The sequence below is a fragment of the Pinus tabuliformis genome, chromosome 5_2 (genome assembly GCF_031772625.1).
Source record: "Pinus tabuliformis cultivar Carrire ecotype Pingquan chromosome 5_2, CPIR1, whole genome shotgun sequence".
Classification (NCBI taxonomy): Eukaryota; Viridiplantae; Streptophyta; class Pinopsida; order Pinales; family Pinaceae; genus Pinus; species Pinus tabuliformis.
Window position 1 is genome coordinate 148,764,215 of NC_142306.1, and position 20,198 is coordinate 148,784,412.

General features: G+C 35.8%; 2 protein-coding genes across 3 annotated transcripts; one reads left to right on the top strand and one right to left on the bottom strand.

Annotated features, from left to right (window-relative positions):
• Positions 1-8,189: 8,189 nt before the first annotated feature.
• On the top strand, positions 8,190-11,364 carry LOC149157967 (uncharacterized). 2 transcript variants are annotated; one of them, XM_089436064.1, is made up of 2 exons: positions 8,190-8,713; positions 10,223-11,364. In XM_089436064.1, the coding sequence occupies exons 1-2, from the start codon at positions 8,272-8,274 to the stop codon at positions 11,089-11,091; spliced, it is 1,311 nt and encodes a 436-aa protein (XP_089292190.1). In that variant the 5' UTR covers positions 8,190-8,271; the 3' UTR covers positions 11,092-11,364. The 2 variants fall into 2 exon arrangements, with proteins under 2 accessions (XP_089292190.1, XP_089292191.1); XM_089436065.1 differs by having other exon boundaries at positions 8,190-8,560.
• Positions 11,365-16,272: 4,908 nt separating this feature from the next.
• Positions 16,273-18,659, bottom strand: LOC149157968 (uncharacterized). Its single transcript, XM_089437688.1, has 2 exons — positions 18,284-18,659; positions 16,273-16,519 (listed from the first exon to the last, which is right to left on the bottom strand). Exons 1-2 carry the CDS (start codon positions 18,582-18,584, stop codon positions 16,473-16,475), a joined length of 348 nt encoding a protein of 115 aa, XP_089293814.1. The 5' UTR covers positions 18,585-18,659; the 3' UTR covers positions 16,273-16,472.
• Between the last annotated feature and the right edge of the window lie 1,539 nt (positions 18,660-20,198).

Consider the following 20,198-nt stretch of genomic DNA (forward strand, 5'->3'; position numbering starts at 1 on the left):
TGGTATGCCATAGGGTGGCTTCCCTATTTAAGAATAGCCCCAATAGAGAATTGGGAGGCATCAATTTCTAGCTGAAATGGTTGATTCATATATGGCAAGCGAAGAACAGGGGATGAGCATAATACATTCTTGAGTTGAGAAAACTGGCGTTCAGATTCAACATCCCAAATAAACTTTACATTGTTTTGACAACTGGTGCAAAGGGTGAGCCAATTGTGAGAAATGAGAGACAAATTTTCTATAGAAATTAATACCTCCCATGAGGCTCTAATTTGTGTGCTTGTCTTGGCTTCCCATTAAAAAACCTTTCATTAAGTTCCCACAACTTGCATATTTAGTCTTCACATCTTTTGCAGGGTTGGGAGATTTGATAATCTTTGTCCTTGTCCTATGTGCAACGAAATATCTTCTTTTCATCTTTTCCATTGCAAAGCTCGAAGCAAGATGATGAGTTGATACTATTTTGTCTCCTTCATCTCTTGCCTTTTCCCATCTTGGCACTGAACGAAATATCTTCTTTTCATCTTTGCCATTGCAAAGCTCGAAGCAAGATGATGAGTTGATACTATTTTGTCTCCTTCGTCTCTTTCCTTTTCCCATCTTGGCACCAAACAATCACAATATATTTTTCATGGGGAAGGGATTATGAATGAGTTTCAAATATCGAATAGGTGAGGCTTTCAAATTTCAAATGAAAGAGACTACGTCTTTAAGGATGATCCAGGGTGGTATGCTCCATGGATATTTATGTGATGGTCATAGTTAAGACTAGAGCAGCGGGATGCTCATTAATGCTTAAGTTGATAGTAATCACGTTTGAATCCTCCATGTATCGATGCCATCTAATGTGCAAATTCAAGGGTGGCTTTTTGTGTACGACAGTGAAACAGAAAACCATAACAGAAACGGAGGGCCTAATTAGTCACGTCAATGGTTCTGAGCAACCTACAATCTAGATAAGTTCGGCGCTGAAGGACCACATCTGTGCCGTGCAATGGTTAATGGTAACTTCAATTTCATATTCTTCTCCCCAACTTGGGACTATCAAATTTGGTGGTGGGAATCATCCATACACAGTGCTGGAATGTAGGAACCTGTAATGGAGATTGGGCCCCTTGGATATAAGTATTTCAAAGATGTCGGTGACGCTTAACCATTTGTGTTGCGTGCTGGCCAAAACAATGCAATGCAGGTTATAAGTAGTGACATTTCTTGGACCATTTGTGTTCCGCGCGTTATCAGTAGTGACATTTCTATAAGAAAGAGTAAGTAACAAATAAGTGCTTAGAAGTGTATACAACGGATTTGGTTAGATTTTGTTTTAATTTTTGTTTAAAAAATAATATAAAAAAATGTCATTTTAAATTATTACTTTATACAATCAAGGATATTAAGATTTTTAGGATATTAAATCTAAAAATTTTAAATGTAATTTGAACTATAAAATATTAAATTCATATTAACAATATCAATCCCCTAAAATTTGATTAAAGATGTAATTATATCATATCATAGAAATTAGGTGCGAGGAATTTTTATTTAAAAAAAATGACCTAATGTAGGATGGTTTGTTTTTGGTGTATCTTAAAATAATAAAACCATCTTATGAAGTATTCCATCATTTTTAAAAACTAACACAACTACATTAAAATTATTAATGCGGTTGATATAGTCAAATGCTTCATTTGTATCTATCATTGATAAATATGTAACAATAAAAATAATAATACCAAAAAATTCTACTACAATAAAAATATTATTATTATCATTATAATTAATAATTATTATTTAATACTAAATATTATTTATTATTATTTAATTTTAAATTATGTGATATAAATATGAACCTAGGAATTGATGTTATAAACCTAAGGGAATAGTAAACCCAAGGGGTTAATACTAAAACCCCATGGCATTATAAATCAAAGGGAATAATATTAAGCAAAGAGATAATAAATTCGAGGGATTAATACTAAAAACCCTAGGGTTTATATTCCCTTTGGTTTTTAAAATTAACCCTTAGGTTTATTATTCTCTTGGGTTTATAATATCAATCCATTGAGAATATTAATCTAAGGATTCATATTCCTAGGGTATAATATTATTCATAGGTTTATAATATTAATCTTTTGGGTTCAATATAAATCATGATCATCCAAGGGTTTATATAGCTTGAATTTATAATATCAGTCCCTTGGGTTTATAATACCTTGGGGTTTTAGTATTAACCCTTAGATTTATAATATAAATCCCTTGTGTTTATTAATACTAAAACCCCAAGGGATTATAAACCCAAGGAAATAATATCAAGCCAAGGGATGATAAATCCAATGGATTAATATTAAAAAGCCACGGAAGGGAATAGTATTAAACCCTAGAGATTAATATTATAAACCAAGGGTATGTAAACCCTAAGATAAATATTATAAACACTAAAATAAACATGGTTGACCATGGTTGAGAATGGTTGATTTTCATTTTGAGGCAATCCTTGAACCATGTGACATTGGACCATGGTCAACCATCTTTATTCTACAGTTTATAATATTTATCTTAAGGTTTATATACCTTGGGTTTATAATATTAATTCTTTGGGTTTAATATTATTGCTTGGATTTATAATCTTTTAAGTTTAATATTAAAAACCAAAAAAATATAAATATTATGGAATAATATTAAACCCATCATTTTAAAAAAATTAATAAAAAACAAAAAGAGATTATATGTATAACACCTATTCAGAAAAATATTTGTCCACTTGTTCAATCACTCGTTAAGTTATTTATTTGTCTAAAAATAATAACTACAAACTGAATGTTTCCATTAGAAGTAAACTGTTTCAAACTGAATTGTTTATGCAAATTTTGAGTTATGAAGTTTTGATTTAACAATATAAAGAGCTCTTATCCAGCATACCTTTTGTGTACAAATTTCAACTTAATCCGATTTAACACTATTGATATCGACTCTCCACCATAGTTTCTCCTTTTCCGGGCAGTAAGAGTAGGCTCACCAAATTACAAATACGGGAATGACTGTTCACATAATTATGATTTTGCCCTGGCAGACTATTATTCACTTGTGTAGGTGTCCTTTCATATAGTTCTCGCCAATAATTCCCCTTTTTCACTTTCAAATGAATAACTCGCTTTCTCTTGCTAGATTGTTTTGGAATAGAAGTCACGGGTGATAGCTAATAATAAAATTGGACAAACTTTTGGACATTTCAATATCACACATGTTTTCCAACCACCGCAAAGCTGTAAGGATGCTTTTCAATGGTTGGTTCAATTGATTTTTCAATGCATGGTTTAATTGATATTCGTATGGGTTAGTTGATTTTCATATTTCTTCGTGTACACGGCAAATCAACGATATGATTTGTGGATATGCCGTTTATGCAAATAAATTTGGTTACAATATTATGTGTCAATGTCATAGGTTATCAATACCATATTCTGATTTTCTTTTATAAAATTTTTATATTATACATATTTTTTTAATTAATTAATTTAATTAAAAATTTAAAAAATACTATATTTGAAATATAAATTTTTTAATAGTATTCTAAAATATTTTTAAAAAATAAAATTTCTCAAAATAATAATAATATTAATAAAACATATATATTCTTAAAAAATAATTTTCTATTATAAAAATAATAATAATAAAAATAAAAACATATTTTCCTTAATAAATATTTTTTTCCAAATATTGACTTAATTGATAATTTCATACACTTGTCATTCACTCTAATCTCGTATTTCTTTGAGCACATGGGAAATCAATATCATGTGTGGTTATATACATATTCACTAAATATTCGTTTTTCTTTGTCTAGTTAGATATGAATGATAGCATGATTAATCAAAGTTGTTAAAATAATAATTGCTAGTGATATATAAAATGATATCATGAATAATTAAAAGTGTTAAAATAGCAATAGTTTTAATAGTTGTGATACATAATAGATTTTTTTTGTACACTAATATAGTTTTTTTTTCCAAGGAAAAAAACGGTAACCTTTTATTAAAGAATTAATGAAAAGTTACACAAGCAGATGCATTGAAGCATTCCGTAAGCTGCCACATGGGCTCGAGTGCTTTCGCACCCCATGCAACGTTAGAAGACTAACGTTCACAAAGAATAAGAAAAAGAGAAGAGAGGAGAAGAAAGAAAGGGCAAAAAACTGAAATCCGGCTGTGAGTAAAACTCACGCTTCAAGTTTTTCTCCCTTTTTTCTTTTCAACCTTGCGCCACTCTCCTTGAGTGGGCTCAATCGAAGCAATGACTAACTGTGTTTCTGCATTCTGTGGGCCTGCTTCTTTGTCTGAATCTGAAGTATCTGAGTGGTGATGCCGTTTGATGCCTCCCATGCTTGGATCCACGCTTGTCATCTCTGCCTGATTTTGGTAAATCTTTGTGATCTTGTTTGCTGATGTAGCTTTGTTCCCACTTAATTCCTGCTGAAGATCATTTGGGTGGAGCTGTGGAGCCTTTGACGGTGCTATGGGAGAGGATGCCGCGGCTTCGCCTCCAATAGGGTCATCGTCATCTGCAAGTGGAGGATTGTCTTCCTCCTCGTCTTCTGTTTCTTCTTCTGGATTCACTGTATTCTGCCAGCCTCTTGGTTTTTTTGCTTGTTTCTTGTTCCTTCTGTTTTCCTTTTTGGCTTGAGGACAGTTGATACGGAGATGACCTGTCTGTTGACATCCTCGGCATCTAAAAGCCGTGTTTTCGTAATCTAGTGGTTGTTTCCACTGGGAGTTGTTATGGATCAAGATGATGCTGTCAGGAAGCCCTTGACTGAGATCAACTTCGACACAAATTCTGGCAAAAGTGTGAATGCATCTAGCAATTCTTTCGACATCTTGCTTGATGTATTTGCCTATTGCATTCCCCATTGCTTCAAATACTTTGGGAAGCCAAAAGTGAAGCGGGAGATTATGCAACCTTACCCAGACCGGCATTTTGGAGACCACCATAGAGGAGGGGTCAAATCCCGGAAACCAAGGGGTCGTAAAAAGCCCTGCGTTGCCCCAGAACCATGGCCCCTCATGGAGGACATGGTCTTTTTCCTCCACTGTGTCGAATTTTACAATAAAAAAACCCTTTGTGCATAAAAGGATGTCACAATTTGGTGTCCATGTGGAATGGATCCAATGCCGTAAAGCATCTGTTTTTGGCCAAAAGCCATTGAATCTACAAATGACTGCCAAAGAAGAGAGATCATCATGAAAATTGTTTACCTCCGGCAGATCGATTGACAGAACTGGGTTCTGCTTACTTTGCTCCACTATATAAGGACCAGGCAGATCTTGTGGTGGCACTGGCTTGTTGGTGGCTTCCCCTTTTCCTTTGACAGCGTCCTTAAACGAACCTGTGCCCTTTGAGCTAGATCCGAAAACTCCTCCTCTCAGCCTCGTACTTAGAAAAATTGTTGAATCTCTCACTATTCCATAATGCTACACTGTAAATTCTTCCTATAGAGTGTGTCCTGCATAGATCAAGCTCAGCTGACTTGCTGATATGCCTAATAATTCTTGAATATCGTCTTTTATATTTTTTATCAGCATCCCTGTTCTTATTTGCATGCAGATTGTATTCCCTGACAGGGTTCTTATGAAAATTTGAATCGCTTCTGGACCGTCTGGCTCTGTCCCTCCAGGCGCTGTTTGCCCTTTCAATCGTTTGATGTCGCCCCTCGTTGGATCGGTGGGAGGCAGAGGATCTGTACCCATACGTAGGCTCTTTTTTTGTTTTTTGGCCAGATCTGTTAGATCCGGGCCAGATCTGCTGTCTTTGTAGACAAGGGAGAGCGGATCTGTACCATGCAGCCCCCCTTTCTTTCCTCCGATAGCAGATTCGATGGGTATGCCTGCAGATCCAAAAACCGCTGCCGTCCAGTTCATGCATCTGACATAGTCGGTTAAACCCCGATCTATATGATTGCTCTTCAAATCTGGTGGATCTGTGGTGATTCTGGAGTTAGAGGGCTTGATACCTCCTATCTGCAAAGATCTAGCTATCTCTGCCTCCGCGTATCCACTTCCTCCGTCACCATCCATCAAGGATTTATGACCATGGAAACCCTGATACCTGTCTTGAAAAACCTTCTTCATGATGCTCACCTTGCAGATCGTGGTGCGCTTGATAAGGTCGTTGAAATCGGGGTGAGTGGAGTCGTATACCCAGTTCTCAGCATCGCTGGCCCATACGCAGGCCTCGCCACCGCTCAGCATGCTGAGATTAAGACTGTGCCGCGGCGTTTTGTCTCTCCCATCGATCTGCAGCCGCCCCTTCAGATCTGTCGCTTGCTGCCTGTAGTCTTCGGTCGACCATGTAAACACGGGCATCAGGCTTCCATCCAATTCTGTGGCCGCTCGGAGCAGGCCATTCTTGCCCAGGAAGCGAAAGCCGAAGGCGTCCATTCGAAACCCTAGATCCGCCGTTTGCAGAGCCGGAAGTTTCCTCCGAGATTGTACACTAATATAGTTATATACATTAAACATATAAATTTTCATAAATATCGATTTATAATAAGTATTAAAATATTTATTTTATTAATGATTTTGATAAAATTAAAAATAGTAAAAAATAATTAAATTATAGTTTTATTATCATTATTATTATATATATAAATCGAATAATATTTTTAGTTATAAGGATTTATATATATATATTATTATGGATATTCTTAATTTGTCATTTACAATATCATGCGTCAATACCTTGTTTTATTAATATCACATGCCCAAAAAACCATAATCTATTTTATATGACATTTCCTTATATTTTTTTTTTTAATTAACTGTTTTAAGTAAAAAGAGCATAACTATTTTGGAAATAAATTTCAATCATAGAGTTGAGTATATTATTATGAATAATATAAAATATTATATGGAGATTAAATCTCTACCATCCACTTAATAATTATGTTTTATCATGGATATTGTTACTTTTTCATTTACAATATTTTATTAATATCACATGCCCAAAATACCATAACCTATTGTATATGACACTTGTTCATATATTTTTTTTTTAATTAATCGTTTTAAGTAAAAAGAACATAGCTATCTTAGACATAAATTTCAACCATAAATTTAACTATATATTATTATGAATATTATAAAATATTCCATGACCATTAAATTTTTACCATTCACCTAATAATGAAATTAAAATTTTCAAAACTCTATTCCAAAATAAATACTTATAAAATTGAAATTTACAAATGAAAACCTGATCCTACGCAAAAGATATAAAAACACAAAGGGAAAGATCTTGAATTAAAAATTGAAAATGCAAGCCCTAATTAATGCTATTGCAATGACTTCTTCGAGTGTTGACATGCCCTATGAAAACTATGAAAAATGTCCCGATGAAAACGGTCGTGGCAGAGTGTTGACATACCCGACCTTGCATTAAACCTTGCTCCACTAACTAGATTCAGTATTCTGAGCGTTGTTCACGTGGCAATATGTTTTTTTAAAAGAAATCGTCACAGATAAAAAGAATCTACACTAAATCTCAAGGCCCAAAAGTTGAAAAGGTATAATTAACGCCTAAAAATGTGGAATCTGCGGACTTTAGAAACCTTTGGAATTTCTTTTGCTATTGCGATGATAAAGACGGAAAATTGGCCGAGGCGATTCCCTGCCCATCGGTGACTGAAAAGAAGTTTGTGTCATGGGTGACAGTGATCATGATTCTTTTAAATAGTTTAAAAGAAATGTTGTCAGCTTTAAGGTTGTCGTCCAGCACCAAATAAACTATGTATTCCTCCTTTTCCTTGTTACTTTGAGTGGTACGTACACAGGTTATATTGCACTTGGGTTCTCTGTTGTCGTTTACAAAATAGACAGATTTCGGGGATCTATTGCGTGTTAAGATATACTTACTCGATTAATATACTTATTACAAAATGAAACTGGATACTAAATGAATTTAATATTATAAGTTGAAATTAGTTAAATTTTCATGTATGATAAAAGATTTATATGATCTAACTCTTATATATGGTCATATATTCATGTAACATTAATTACATTTATGTATTTTATATAAGATGCAACTTTGTTCATGAATTTCACCATATTCAAAATTGATTCAAATATTTGAAAAATTTTATTAGATTTCTATATTTTATTAGGACTTTTGACAGTGGCCAAATGTGGCCAAATGACGGCAAGGGCTAACCAGCCATATATTGCTCCATTAATGCCCTTGCCAGCTATGTATGGGCAGCGGATGGCATAAGATGGATACATGACTCCGGCCGGCGACATTGTATTCTCCGGCGACATACCTGGGACCCACCACACGATTGCCCGCCCGCCTCCCGCTTTCCACGTCAGCGCACGGATCCATTTTCAAATGAAACTCGCCTTCCCTCGCGCCCATTTCATTAAAATTAATTTGCAACCTGCTCTGCGCATCCTGCATCCTGCTTCGCGAACCCTCTGCATCCGAGTTCAGACTGCTCTGCGCATCCGCTGCATCCGAGTTCAGACTGCTCTGCGCATCCGCTGCAACCATCCGCTGCATCCGAGTTCAGGTTTCTGTGTTCAGGTTTGGATGACCCCAAAATGGGCTATAGCTTGTTGGTTTCTGTGTTTTTGTGCAGGTTTGAAGGTTCAGAACAGAAAGCCTTATCTTCATTTTCAGCCACATACCAAGGGTAATATCACGGTATTTCATCCTAAAATTGGTAAGGGTTCTTCAAACAAAATCCCTGTGCTTTTCCAAGGCTTTTTCTTTTATTTATTGTGTGTTTTCTTTGTTGTTTTATGTTTTCTACAGTAAGAAATCATTCTCAGAATAGCAAATTTCCTAAACTAACTCCTGGACTCCATCAACCAATAAGAATTATAATAAGGCACTGGTATACTAATCTTGTGGTGTAGGATTTTGTGATTGTAGGGAAGCCTCCCATGACTTTATAGGAATTGACCTAAATAGTGGGAACTCATGCTGAGACGACAATGGGCACTTTTTTTCTATGGTGTGCCTCCCTAGCATCTTGTCGGACCTTAACAAGACTACTAATTGAATTGTAATAGTCCCTCAGAAAGAGTAATGACATCTTCATTCTCATCCTTATTAGAAAGTCTACCAGCCATATCCTAGAAGATCATAGGATTATAACAATGACTACTGTTGGAAAAATTCTTCCTCTCCTCTTGACAAGAAGAGGTGCATCTAAAGTCCCTTCTTTTAACTAATAACTGCACTTGTTAACTTTTTGTATTTAATTTGTGGATTTGATTAAAAATTGAAACCGTATGAAGCAACACAGACATGAGCCTTCTGAGATAGTTCTAAATGCTAAATCTTCTCTTGCAGATATTATCGGTGGCTTGTGACTTTTATAAAAGAAGTTTTTCTTGATAACCTTTTTTACTTCTACGATGAAATATGTTTTGTCAACTTCATCTAGTGCCCTAAGCTCATATGGAGTTTTATCATTTAAATATTTTATCATTTATTTTGTTGTTAGGACTTTGTTTTCCAACTCATTATTAATTATTTTGATGACTGTATATGACTTTGAGATATATGACTGTATATGACTGTATTTTGATGACTGTATATGACTGTATATGACTGTATTTTGATGACTGTATATGACTTTTGATGACTGTATATGACTGTATTTTGATGACTGTATATGACTTTTGATGACTGTATATGACTGTATTTTGATGACTGTATATGACTTTGTTTTCCAACTCATTATTAATTAGTTTTGTTTCTTTCATTTTATGAATTGAGATGCCTTTCTTTGATATTAAATTGTACTTTTGCCTCTACTAGAGTGCCCATGTTTCCTCAATTCTATTTCAAATAATCTAAGATCTGATAATGCTTTGGACATTTGTTCTACAAGATCCTAAGTATATATGGCATTTGAAGTGGAAGCAACACAGACATGAGCCTTCTGAGATAGTTCTAAATGCTAATTCTTCTCTTGCAGATATTCAATTTCATTGTTTCTTCATATAAACTCTTATAGCAGTTGCGCCTTTTCTTTTTCTACTTGTAAAAGTTATGTTGTTTGTACATGTTCAATTCCTAGGATTTTCAACTTTTTCCTCAAGGACTGCATTTTTGTTTATGTGTTTTGAAGGAGAATATTGATAGCCTTTATGTTAATTGGATTCACTCCCATATTCATTGTTAACTTCTTATATTCTTGTTTTTTTCTTTTTTGTTACAGCTGAAGCTCCTCCTGGTGCTTTGTTATTGCGTGAGGAGATCAAGGATCAACAGACCTTGGCTCAATCTACAGTTGCAACAGTTGCTCAATCTACAGGACTAGTATCTCTGTCTCAATCTACTGGGTTACATGTTCCTCTATCTATGAGTTCACAGTCAGCCAACAATATAAATTTTCAAACGCCTTTGCAAGGAGTCAAACAGAGTGAGTTGAAATCAGCTTCATCAATTGCTAAATCCAGTGAAGTCAATCTGGCAGGTGCAAAATTTACCTCAAATGTATCCCAGTCAAAATTGCTTGAGATTGTCTCCAGAAGTAACCGACTTATGCAATGGGCATCTGCCAAACCAGCTGAACATGTGCAACCTGTTTCAAGTGTCCAGACGACAACTTCTGGCAGCACTGGTTTTGATAGAAGGTTGGATGGTAATTCCAATTGTGTGGCCAGGGAACCATATGGTGATACAAAACTATCAGGCATTTCTAGTAGTGTTCCTCAATTTATTCAACAGCAGGCACCCATGGACATGCCTCTGTATATGCGTTCACAGCTGAGCTGGATGCATCCTCAGAATCTGTCATCTCATGCCACTTCTCAGGGAGGTGTAAACTCGATGTTAGAATTGCCGAATTCAACCACACAGAGTCCTTTTAATTGCAGGCAGATACCAATGGGAGCTGATACATCCCAATCTCAAAAACAACTATGGAAGTCTTTACCTTCAAAACAGCCTTCTCAACAGACATCTGAATTTTCAAATTCGATTCCACCAGATTTGAATGTAGAAAAACAGTCTCCAAGGTCTCCAGTTAGGCAGTCTTCTGGAATGCTGGTTGATTCACAGCCTGATTTGGCCCTCCAGCTTTGATTTATTGAGCATTTAAAAGGTTGACAGGGAACATAATTATGTGTGAATCTCTTGGGACAGTTTTGAATAACTTGAACTTCTTAGTGGTTGGTGAAATTTGTTGGCTAGTTAGGGCATTGAAACTGGTTTCCTTCTATTTGTATGTTTAGCTATGCTTGTGGTTCCTTTGCAGGCAAACCAACTTGGTCTTTGTAATATCAAAAGCTCTGCATTTTTGCGACCATTGAAACAGTTCTGTTAATATTATTAAGGGAAAAATTCATGAACTCTTAATTATTTCAAATTCTGAGTTTTTCTTGTTTTCATTAATTATACACAATTCCCACTTGGTCCTGAACTTTGGCTACTGATGACCTGTGATTCTCCAAGCAAGTTTCTAGGAGTACTGCACTGTTTCTAGACTATTCTGTCAGCATTGTCGTCAAATCTATATCAAACCTCTTTTTCCATCCATATTTTCAGGCCTTAAAAGAAGTGTGGATTGATAGCACAGCATAATTCAGGTGGAGATTGAGAGGCACAGAAATGTCTAAAATATAGCATTTGAAGCTGTCAAGGCAGACAATATATTACAAAACCTAATAAACTCTGGAATTGTTGATAAGGAAGTAATTTTGTAATTATTGAGGAAGATAATGCTTCCTTGACAGTACCCTCATGCTATGAAACTCTCGGTAGGCACAACCATCAGCAATATAAACTACAATCCAGCACTGTAAAATGATTGGCATCATTAATCTCTTGGTTGACTAGAAAGTCTATGCATCTCTGCATATGATGTTGCAGGAAACAACTTAACGATACCAGTGTCATATTGGTGTGATAAGAACTAGTGTATTATGGCAACTCTGACATTCTATCGGAAGTCTGAATCACTGTAACAGAATTTTTGCAAGGTTCCAGAATGACCAAAGAAATTGTGCTTCCCAATGCTATATGAAATGAGGACAGTGGGATCTTTGAAACATTCAGAGGCATACAAAGTGAACGGGCTTCCCATTGTTGTGCATCAATGGACATGATTATCACAGCTCGTTTAACCATTTATGTCATATTGGTTCTTCCAGAGACCCTGAAAACCCTTGGGACATGGTCGAATATAAAATTGTCATAGATCCAAACAGAACCATGATTAAAGTTCTGAATTTCAGTTGAACTGACACACAGTAAATGGCTGATTCACGTTGATGAAAAACTCACCTGTTCTTGAATCATTTCAATTTTCACTATATGTGACATTTGGTTATTCCCTGGGTACTAATATTTCTCGTTGTATGGAGGGAATAGAAATCCCATCTAATTAAAATAACTGAATGGAACGCAAAAGGAAGAAGCATCAGTCAGTTTCTCAAAACAAATTGTTGGAAGCACATTGGAGGAGATTTCAAGAGGGTGTGCTCCATTAAGGAAAACTGTTGAATGGAACATCAGTTTGAGATGACGGTATACACATTAAATCAGAGATCAGTTTCAATGGTAGACATGAACAGCACCAATCTGTTGTCAATTTTCGGTAACACTGGTTTTCCTATCAATTGAGTGGCCAGTTTCTGCAAATTAATAATCACTTAATTTACAGATTTAATTGAAATGATGATTTTTCAAAAGTGAGTACAATTTCTAGGTGAGGCCTAAGATCAAATCTAGGGATTGCCATTATAATTGCAAGGGTATATTCAATAGCCAAATATACCAGGAATTTTTGATTTAGCAAGATTTGAGACTCCACGACAGTGGGGGAGCCTACTCTTTGAGCCTTATCACAAGGAGCTAAAGATACCCCTGTGTGATTTGAAACCGGGTGGAGAGGATAACATCCCATTGTGCCAACCACTGAAAAGAGGATTTGAAATTTTGAAACTGGATAAAGGGGACAATATATCCCATTGTGTCAACCACTAGATCGTCCCATCAAGAAAAAACAAGCTCGTCCCATGAAGAGAAAACAAATCCAAATTTTTAAGCATGTTTTGAAGACATAAATTTTTAAGCATGTTTTGAAGACATAAAAGGTTCATGGTAACTGATTTGGTTTGGCAGGATATGATAAAAGAGGCATGCAATTGAAGAGATTAAAAACTCAACAGCAGGCATTAAGTTTTATTTTGTGAAACAATACTTTATCTTTTAGTTAACGAGAGAGCAAAAGAATAAGAAAGGTCATTTGGGTTGTTATCCTGCCCCTGAAGATAAGTGAGAGATCAGAATGTGAGGGCAGGTGACTGAGACTCCTGGTTAAGATATTCTAGTCAAAAGCAAAAGGAAAAATTCTCGAGAGAATTCACACTAACAGTAATGTAAGTTATTATCACCAATCAGAATCATAATGTTCATATTGTTGCAGGATAAACTTAATTGGAATTAATTTTGAATAAAAACCACCAAAAGCACAGACAACCCAGATAATGTATAATTGCCCCTTTACTATACTTGTATGGTAAAATTGTGCAGTGCATATATTACTACAACAGGGGCAGTAAACTGTCCCTTCCCGAGTGGTAGAGGTCCACTTATCATCAAAGATATGAAATGTAAATGTTTCTCCAAGTACTGATCTGTTATAGATGCCAGGATCACCACCAGCAATGCTCTGATTATATTGCTGTGTATGCTCGGATTAGTTTCTCCAAGTACTGATCTGTTATAGATGCCAGGATCACCACCAGCAATGCTCTGATTATATTGCTGTGTATGCTCGGATGCTGTGTATTGCTGTGTATGCTCGGATTAAGCATAATCAATCTCCCCCCCAATGACATCCATTTATGTTTCCAACTATCTAATTTATATTTAAACTTGCCAATTAACCATTCCCATTTCTTAATTTTGAATCCACACAGTTTTAAAATGAATCCCAAGTAGTTGAAACCATCATCTATATGGTTGGAAGATATCCCAAAAAGCTACCTTATTTCCTCCAATACTGATTCATCTTTTCCATTATGTATTAATTTTGACTTTGTTTCATTGAATAACAGTTCAGAGGTATCCCCAAATATCTTAATTCTTTTATGAAAGATGGACCATTCAGCAATAGAAATCTATCCCCCAAATAAAATATCATCTACGAACATAAGATGTGTTACCTATAGGTAATTGGAAACTCTGACCCCTTTGATGTGGCCTGTGTCCCATGAATCCTTCAATTTCCTGCTTAATGTGTCTATTAGCAGAAGGAATAGTAAGGGTGACAATGCATATGCCTGTCTCAACCCCTTATAGGCTGAGAAGAACTTAGAAGGTAAACCATTGATAACCACAACAAAATGTGTAGATTTAATACATCCCATGATCCATTTTGAGTTATGTCTACTCATACCCATTTTGATCAACATTAATAACAAAAATTATCAATCAATGAAGTCATAGGCTTTAACCAAATCCAAAGTAGACATGATTTATGATCTCTATATTTAATTGAATGGATCATCTCCTGTGCTATTCCAATGGTGTCTTGTATCTTCCTTCCTTCCATAAATTAAAATTGTTCTTGAGTAATAAAATTCGATAAAATCAATTTAACTCTTCTGGAAATCAATTTATATATCACTTTATAAACCCATTTACAAAGGGATATGGGCCTAAAATCAACAAAATTCTACAGATTCTTCTTCTTAGGAATCAATACAATAAACTTGCCATTTATGGCCCCCGAGATATATCCCATGTCATTATCTCTATATATGTAATTATCAGGAACAACCTCAATTCAGTGGAGCTGGTGGAATAATTTTCTTTAAGAGGTGCTTATTTTTTCAGTCTAAAGCCGGTCTAGAGAAAGAACTAACCATTAACAAATTTCAGAGTTCAATTAACAAATTTTCAAAGCTCGTGACCTTAAAGTTGACTCTCTTTCTTGCTGATGGAAAAATGTGTAAACAACATCCAAATTTATGTGATTCATAAATGGTAATAAACTAGATGAAGAGTGCATGCACTATGGAAAGACAAATGTTAAGATCGATTTTGAGGAAGTCTAGTTCATCACAAAACAATTTTACCATATTTTTTCAACATGTGTAACAGGAAAAGGATTGAGATGACAGATGGTCTTTCCAAAACTGTTAAAGATCCATTTTAAGTCGAGTTCATCACAACCAATCTCTTTTCAACATGAGTACAGGGAAAGGATTGAGATGGCAGATGGTCTTTCCATAACTACTTTCTGGTTGATTCATGGTCGTTGGCACATTATTCAAGAGAATTAATACTTACATGTTCCAAGTCATCAGCATTCTAAGTTTATATGTAGGTGTTAAGGATTCCAACTTCGTGTCAAGCAACAAGTTGAAGGAAATAAATATGTGGTGAGTGCATATAGTATGGAAAGCAAGGAAAAGAAAGGAAACATTACCTAGAATTGCTTGTGTGTTGCAAACCCTACTCAACAAAAATGCTTCAAATGAAGGAAATCAGATTGCTTGTGCAGATAGTTGTGTTGTTTTATGGAGCAGCTGCAAGTATGTGGATGGAATTAACAGGTGTAGATAACAAGGTAACTATGAGCCTTTGGTACCCTCCAAGTATTAATAGGCAATCATGAATGATGCTTGAAGAAGATTGTGCATACATATTATTAAGCTGAGGAGTTATAATTCCATGTCCAATAGTAGTCTAGTCAAGTTTGAAAAATATTAAATGGACATAATTAAAACCAATCAAACATTCACATATTCATATGCACTGAAAGCAATGATCCACACATTTGCCAACTTGTGGATGGCCTTCAGAATCACCAGTAGGTTAAGAATAATTAGTTCACCTCAAATATAATGTACATAATTGGACACATGAATTCAGTTATAACATGATTGGACATCCAAGGTGAATGATATTACAAAACCAAAAAAAAGTACATTAACGAGTACTTTACTGAAAGAACCACGGTATCAGAATCCCAATAAAAATGACAACCATGGTGTATACACATAGTCGAGACCTATATTGATGCTGATCAATGTTTGCCAATGGAATGAACGATGATCCTGAATCATCTCTGGCACCTGCATCTACACTTGAGATTGCTCCAACCATTAGATCAGAAGAGATTTTATGGATCTTCGCAACGTGCTTTATCGAAAAAGAATTAAATCGAGCACTCCAGATTTTTGCCTCTGTAGAGGGGCCTCAAATTGTCTGCGCGAACATTGTAGATGCCTTCCATGTGATTGCAGATTAATTCTGAGTTTGTCAGCACTGTTATGTTATTCACCCCATTGTGTTTTGCCTCTTTTAAACCTGCAACGAGTGTAATGTAGTATGCTTCGTTATTGGTTGTCTTTCCCTGCACTTCCCATATTCTATAAATCACATGATTTTTTGCCCCATTGTGAAGGACAATTTTTAAAGATGCTGGACCCGGATTAGGGCGGCATGATACTTCAATGCATAGTGTCCACTTTTCCACCATTCCATGGGCTTAGAAGCACTGCATAGTGACAACAACAAAATAGATTCATGTTAGAATACTTTAACATGACAAAATATCCTGATTGAAATTGATTATTTTTATGCTGCCCCAAGTCTGAATGCACATCCTTGAAAAATAACAGAAAATACCATATCAGTGATAAGACTTAGAGGATGCACATCCTCAGCATCAGCAAGTGTCAGAGGATGAGTCCTCTACCACAATTTGGCTTGACAGCTCTTCAGGTTAATTTTGTTTGGTTTATCCTTCGGTAGATTAACTAAAAATTAGTTAATGGTTTGTTTGTGTTGTTGTAAAACTTTGAGAAAACCCATACGAAACAGAGAAGTAGAGCAACAGATCTCCCGCCCGAGAAAAACAAAGATCTCACCCTTCAAAACTTCTAACAGAGATATCACCATTCAAGACTTCTGCAGTGGAGAGCCCTACTCATACCCACCTTTCAGACACCCTACTGGTTTGAAGTTTGAGGAGGTAGGAAGATGAGCAGCAGCAGCATTAGCAATGAGCAATGTGAAGGCATAGTAATACCCATGTAACAAGATTTTAAAAATCTATCAACATGGCATGTTGCATTTGCACATCAGTGGAAACTTTCATAACTAATTATGAGCAGCATTTCAGAGTAACAACCTCCATATGAGAGGTCAAAGAATATGGCAAGCTGTGATGGAAGATCTTTTGGCACAGGGGATGAACAAAGCCAATCAGGTAAGCTCTACTAGTTTTCTCTGATGCATATTCATATATCAGAAAAGTGTTGAAACTTGGAAGCCATGAAAATGGAATGTGATCTATGAATTGATTTTTTGCAGGCCATTCTTACTGGTTGCTCAGCAGGTGGCCTGGCTACATTTATTCATTGCGATGATTTTCATGATCTTCTGCCCAAGGGTGCCATAGTCAAGTGCATGCCAGACGCTGGATTTTTACTGGATTCGTATGTCCTCAATAACATCCTATTTGATATCATGCACACCCATGCTTTATTTCTATTCTAAATTTTATGCACATTTTGATAGATGTCATAAATTTCATGATGCAGGAAGGACGTGTCACAACAAAAACAATTTAGATTTTACAGTAATCAGATCATCACATTTCATGTATATATCTGACTCTGATATTTCCTTAAGTTCATTAAAGGATTTATTTTGCTTTCTTCATATCTATTTTTCATTCTCATTGTATTGTTAAATTTGATATTTTATTGTAGGGATCTTTAAAACATTTTCCAGGGGCTTGCACTTCAAAAATGAATCCTCCAACTCTGGTACTATGATGTTCATATAAAGTTACCGTCACTTGAAATTATGTTATAATTGCACTTCCCTCTAAGAGTTGTTACTAACATTGGATGATACAAAATGGCAGTGCTTCTTTCCACAATACCTCTTACAGATCATCAAAACACCACTTTTGGTTGTTAATTCTGCATATGATCCATTACAGGTTAGATACAATTTGTTCTGTCACTCATACTTATTTTCTCTGTAGAATATAACATATTGAATAATACTGGATATGTTTTCAAGGCTGGTATTTTGTTTCTACAGATTGGAAATATTTTGGTACCTGTTTCAGCAGATCCAACTAATAGTTGGCAGAACTGCAAGAGGAGTATTTCGAACTGCGGTCCATCGCAATTGAAAATAATGGAAGGTTGAATTTTAAGCAATATACAAGTCCCTTGTTTCTAGATTGGGTCATAGCTCTCCACGGATATCCATCGATGAAGATTGGGTTAAGTCAGAGAAATACCTGAACTCGGATGCAGCGGATGGTTGCAGCGGATGCGCAGAGCAGTCTGAACTCGGATGCAGCGGATGCGCAGAGCAGTCTGAACTCGGATGCAGAGGGTTCGCGAAGCAGGATGCAGGATGCGCAGAGCAGGTTGCAGAGCAGGTTGCAAATTAATTTTAATGAAATGGGCGCGAGGGAAGGCGAGTTTCATTTGAAAATGGATCCGTGCGCTGACGTGGAAAGCGGGAGGCGGGCGGGCAATCGTGTGGTGGGTCCCAGGTATGTCGCCGGAGAATACAATGTCGCCGGCCGGAGTCATGTATCCATCTTATGCCATCCGCTGCCCCTACATAGCTGGCAAGGGCATTAATGGAGCAATATATGGCTGGTTAGCCCTTGCCAATGTGGACAAAGAAGAAAAAATTGCCATCTGATTAAAACTAAAGTAATGGGAAGTCGTTTTCACATCCACTCATAATCATTATTCAATGAAGGACCAGATGGTTAATGGCAACTTCAATTTCTTATTCATCTCCCCCTCACTTGGGACAACGAAATTTGGGGCTGGGAATCTTGGATACACAGTGCTGTAAAGTAGGAAGCCATGATAGCCATTGGGCAACGAAAAACGCCATGGACATATGTGTTGAAACGAGGCCAAATCAGGAGCTAAGCTACTGCAAGTCAATGATAGTGAAATCAATGCATTTCACTGTTAATGCTTGAGTCATGTTTTAGACCATGTTTTTCAACCAATGGTCATATGTGTGATTCGGAGCTAGCCGTCATGGAGGCACCAGAAACAAGCCCATTGTACAAGTTTAGAGCTGACATAAGCAAAGACCCAGGGAAACAAGGCTATGAAACAAAATTGGCGTTTGGAAGCCATAATTCCTTTGAAAAATTAAAGGTGATAGGGATGAAGAATTAAAGCAGCCGCACATATAAATCAAATGATCAACAACGTGAATATGTTTTTCTTCTCATGCAAAAATAAGAAAGTGAGTGGTTGCAAACACAGTGTTTGACAGGTAGTTCGGTCTGTAAATCAATTGATTAACAACGTGAATATATATATCTTTTCATGGAAAACTAAGAAAGTGAGTTGTTGTAAACACACCGTCTGACAGGTAGTTCGATCTGTAAAAGTAGAAGAAAAGGGAACTTCACACAGAAGTAAAAGAATGTGGATATGCAGTTGATGCAATTGGATCGATCGGTGAACTACAGTGAAGAAAGATAAGAATTATTTAGTGAAGAAAGATAAGAATTATTGTGGGAGAGAATGAGAGAAGATCCCAGAATTAATCATTTGTTCAGAATTACTTTTAAAGGCAATGGGTCTGAGTTTGAAAATTAAGTGAAAAAGAGATGCAAGTGGCTGCAATAAGTTGGTGTTCGAAAATTTTGAGAGTCGGTGATTTGAGTATGTTAGTGTTTGTAAAGATAAACAGATTGGAGCTGGTGATTATATAAATTGAAGAAATTAAAAGTTAGAATCTATATATACATGATATTAAAATATATTTCCTGGTTTTCTCCTATATAAATTTCCACATTATTCATTTTGTTCAACATTTTATGTTAATGGTGCTCTGTTGTGTTGTTGGTTACTTTTGATTAATTAATTGAATAAATAATTAACATTGTTTCCACTCTCTCCTCCGCTGTCTTAGTATTTTTTAATACCCAATAGGTATTATAGTTTAAACATAATATATTTTAAAGTTGATGTAAAGTAGTAATTTTTTTTTTTTTTCTTTGCCGTTGTGGGCGCGCGGAACGGAGAATAGATTAAAAAGAAACGAGTAAGGAACCGATAGATATATTAAAGACAAACATGTAATGGGAGAGATTAAAAACAAGAGGGTTAAGTTTCTTTTTTGTTTTCCAATAGATGCAATGTTTCGTATTATGGTCTAATCATAACATT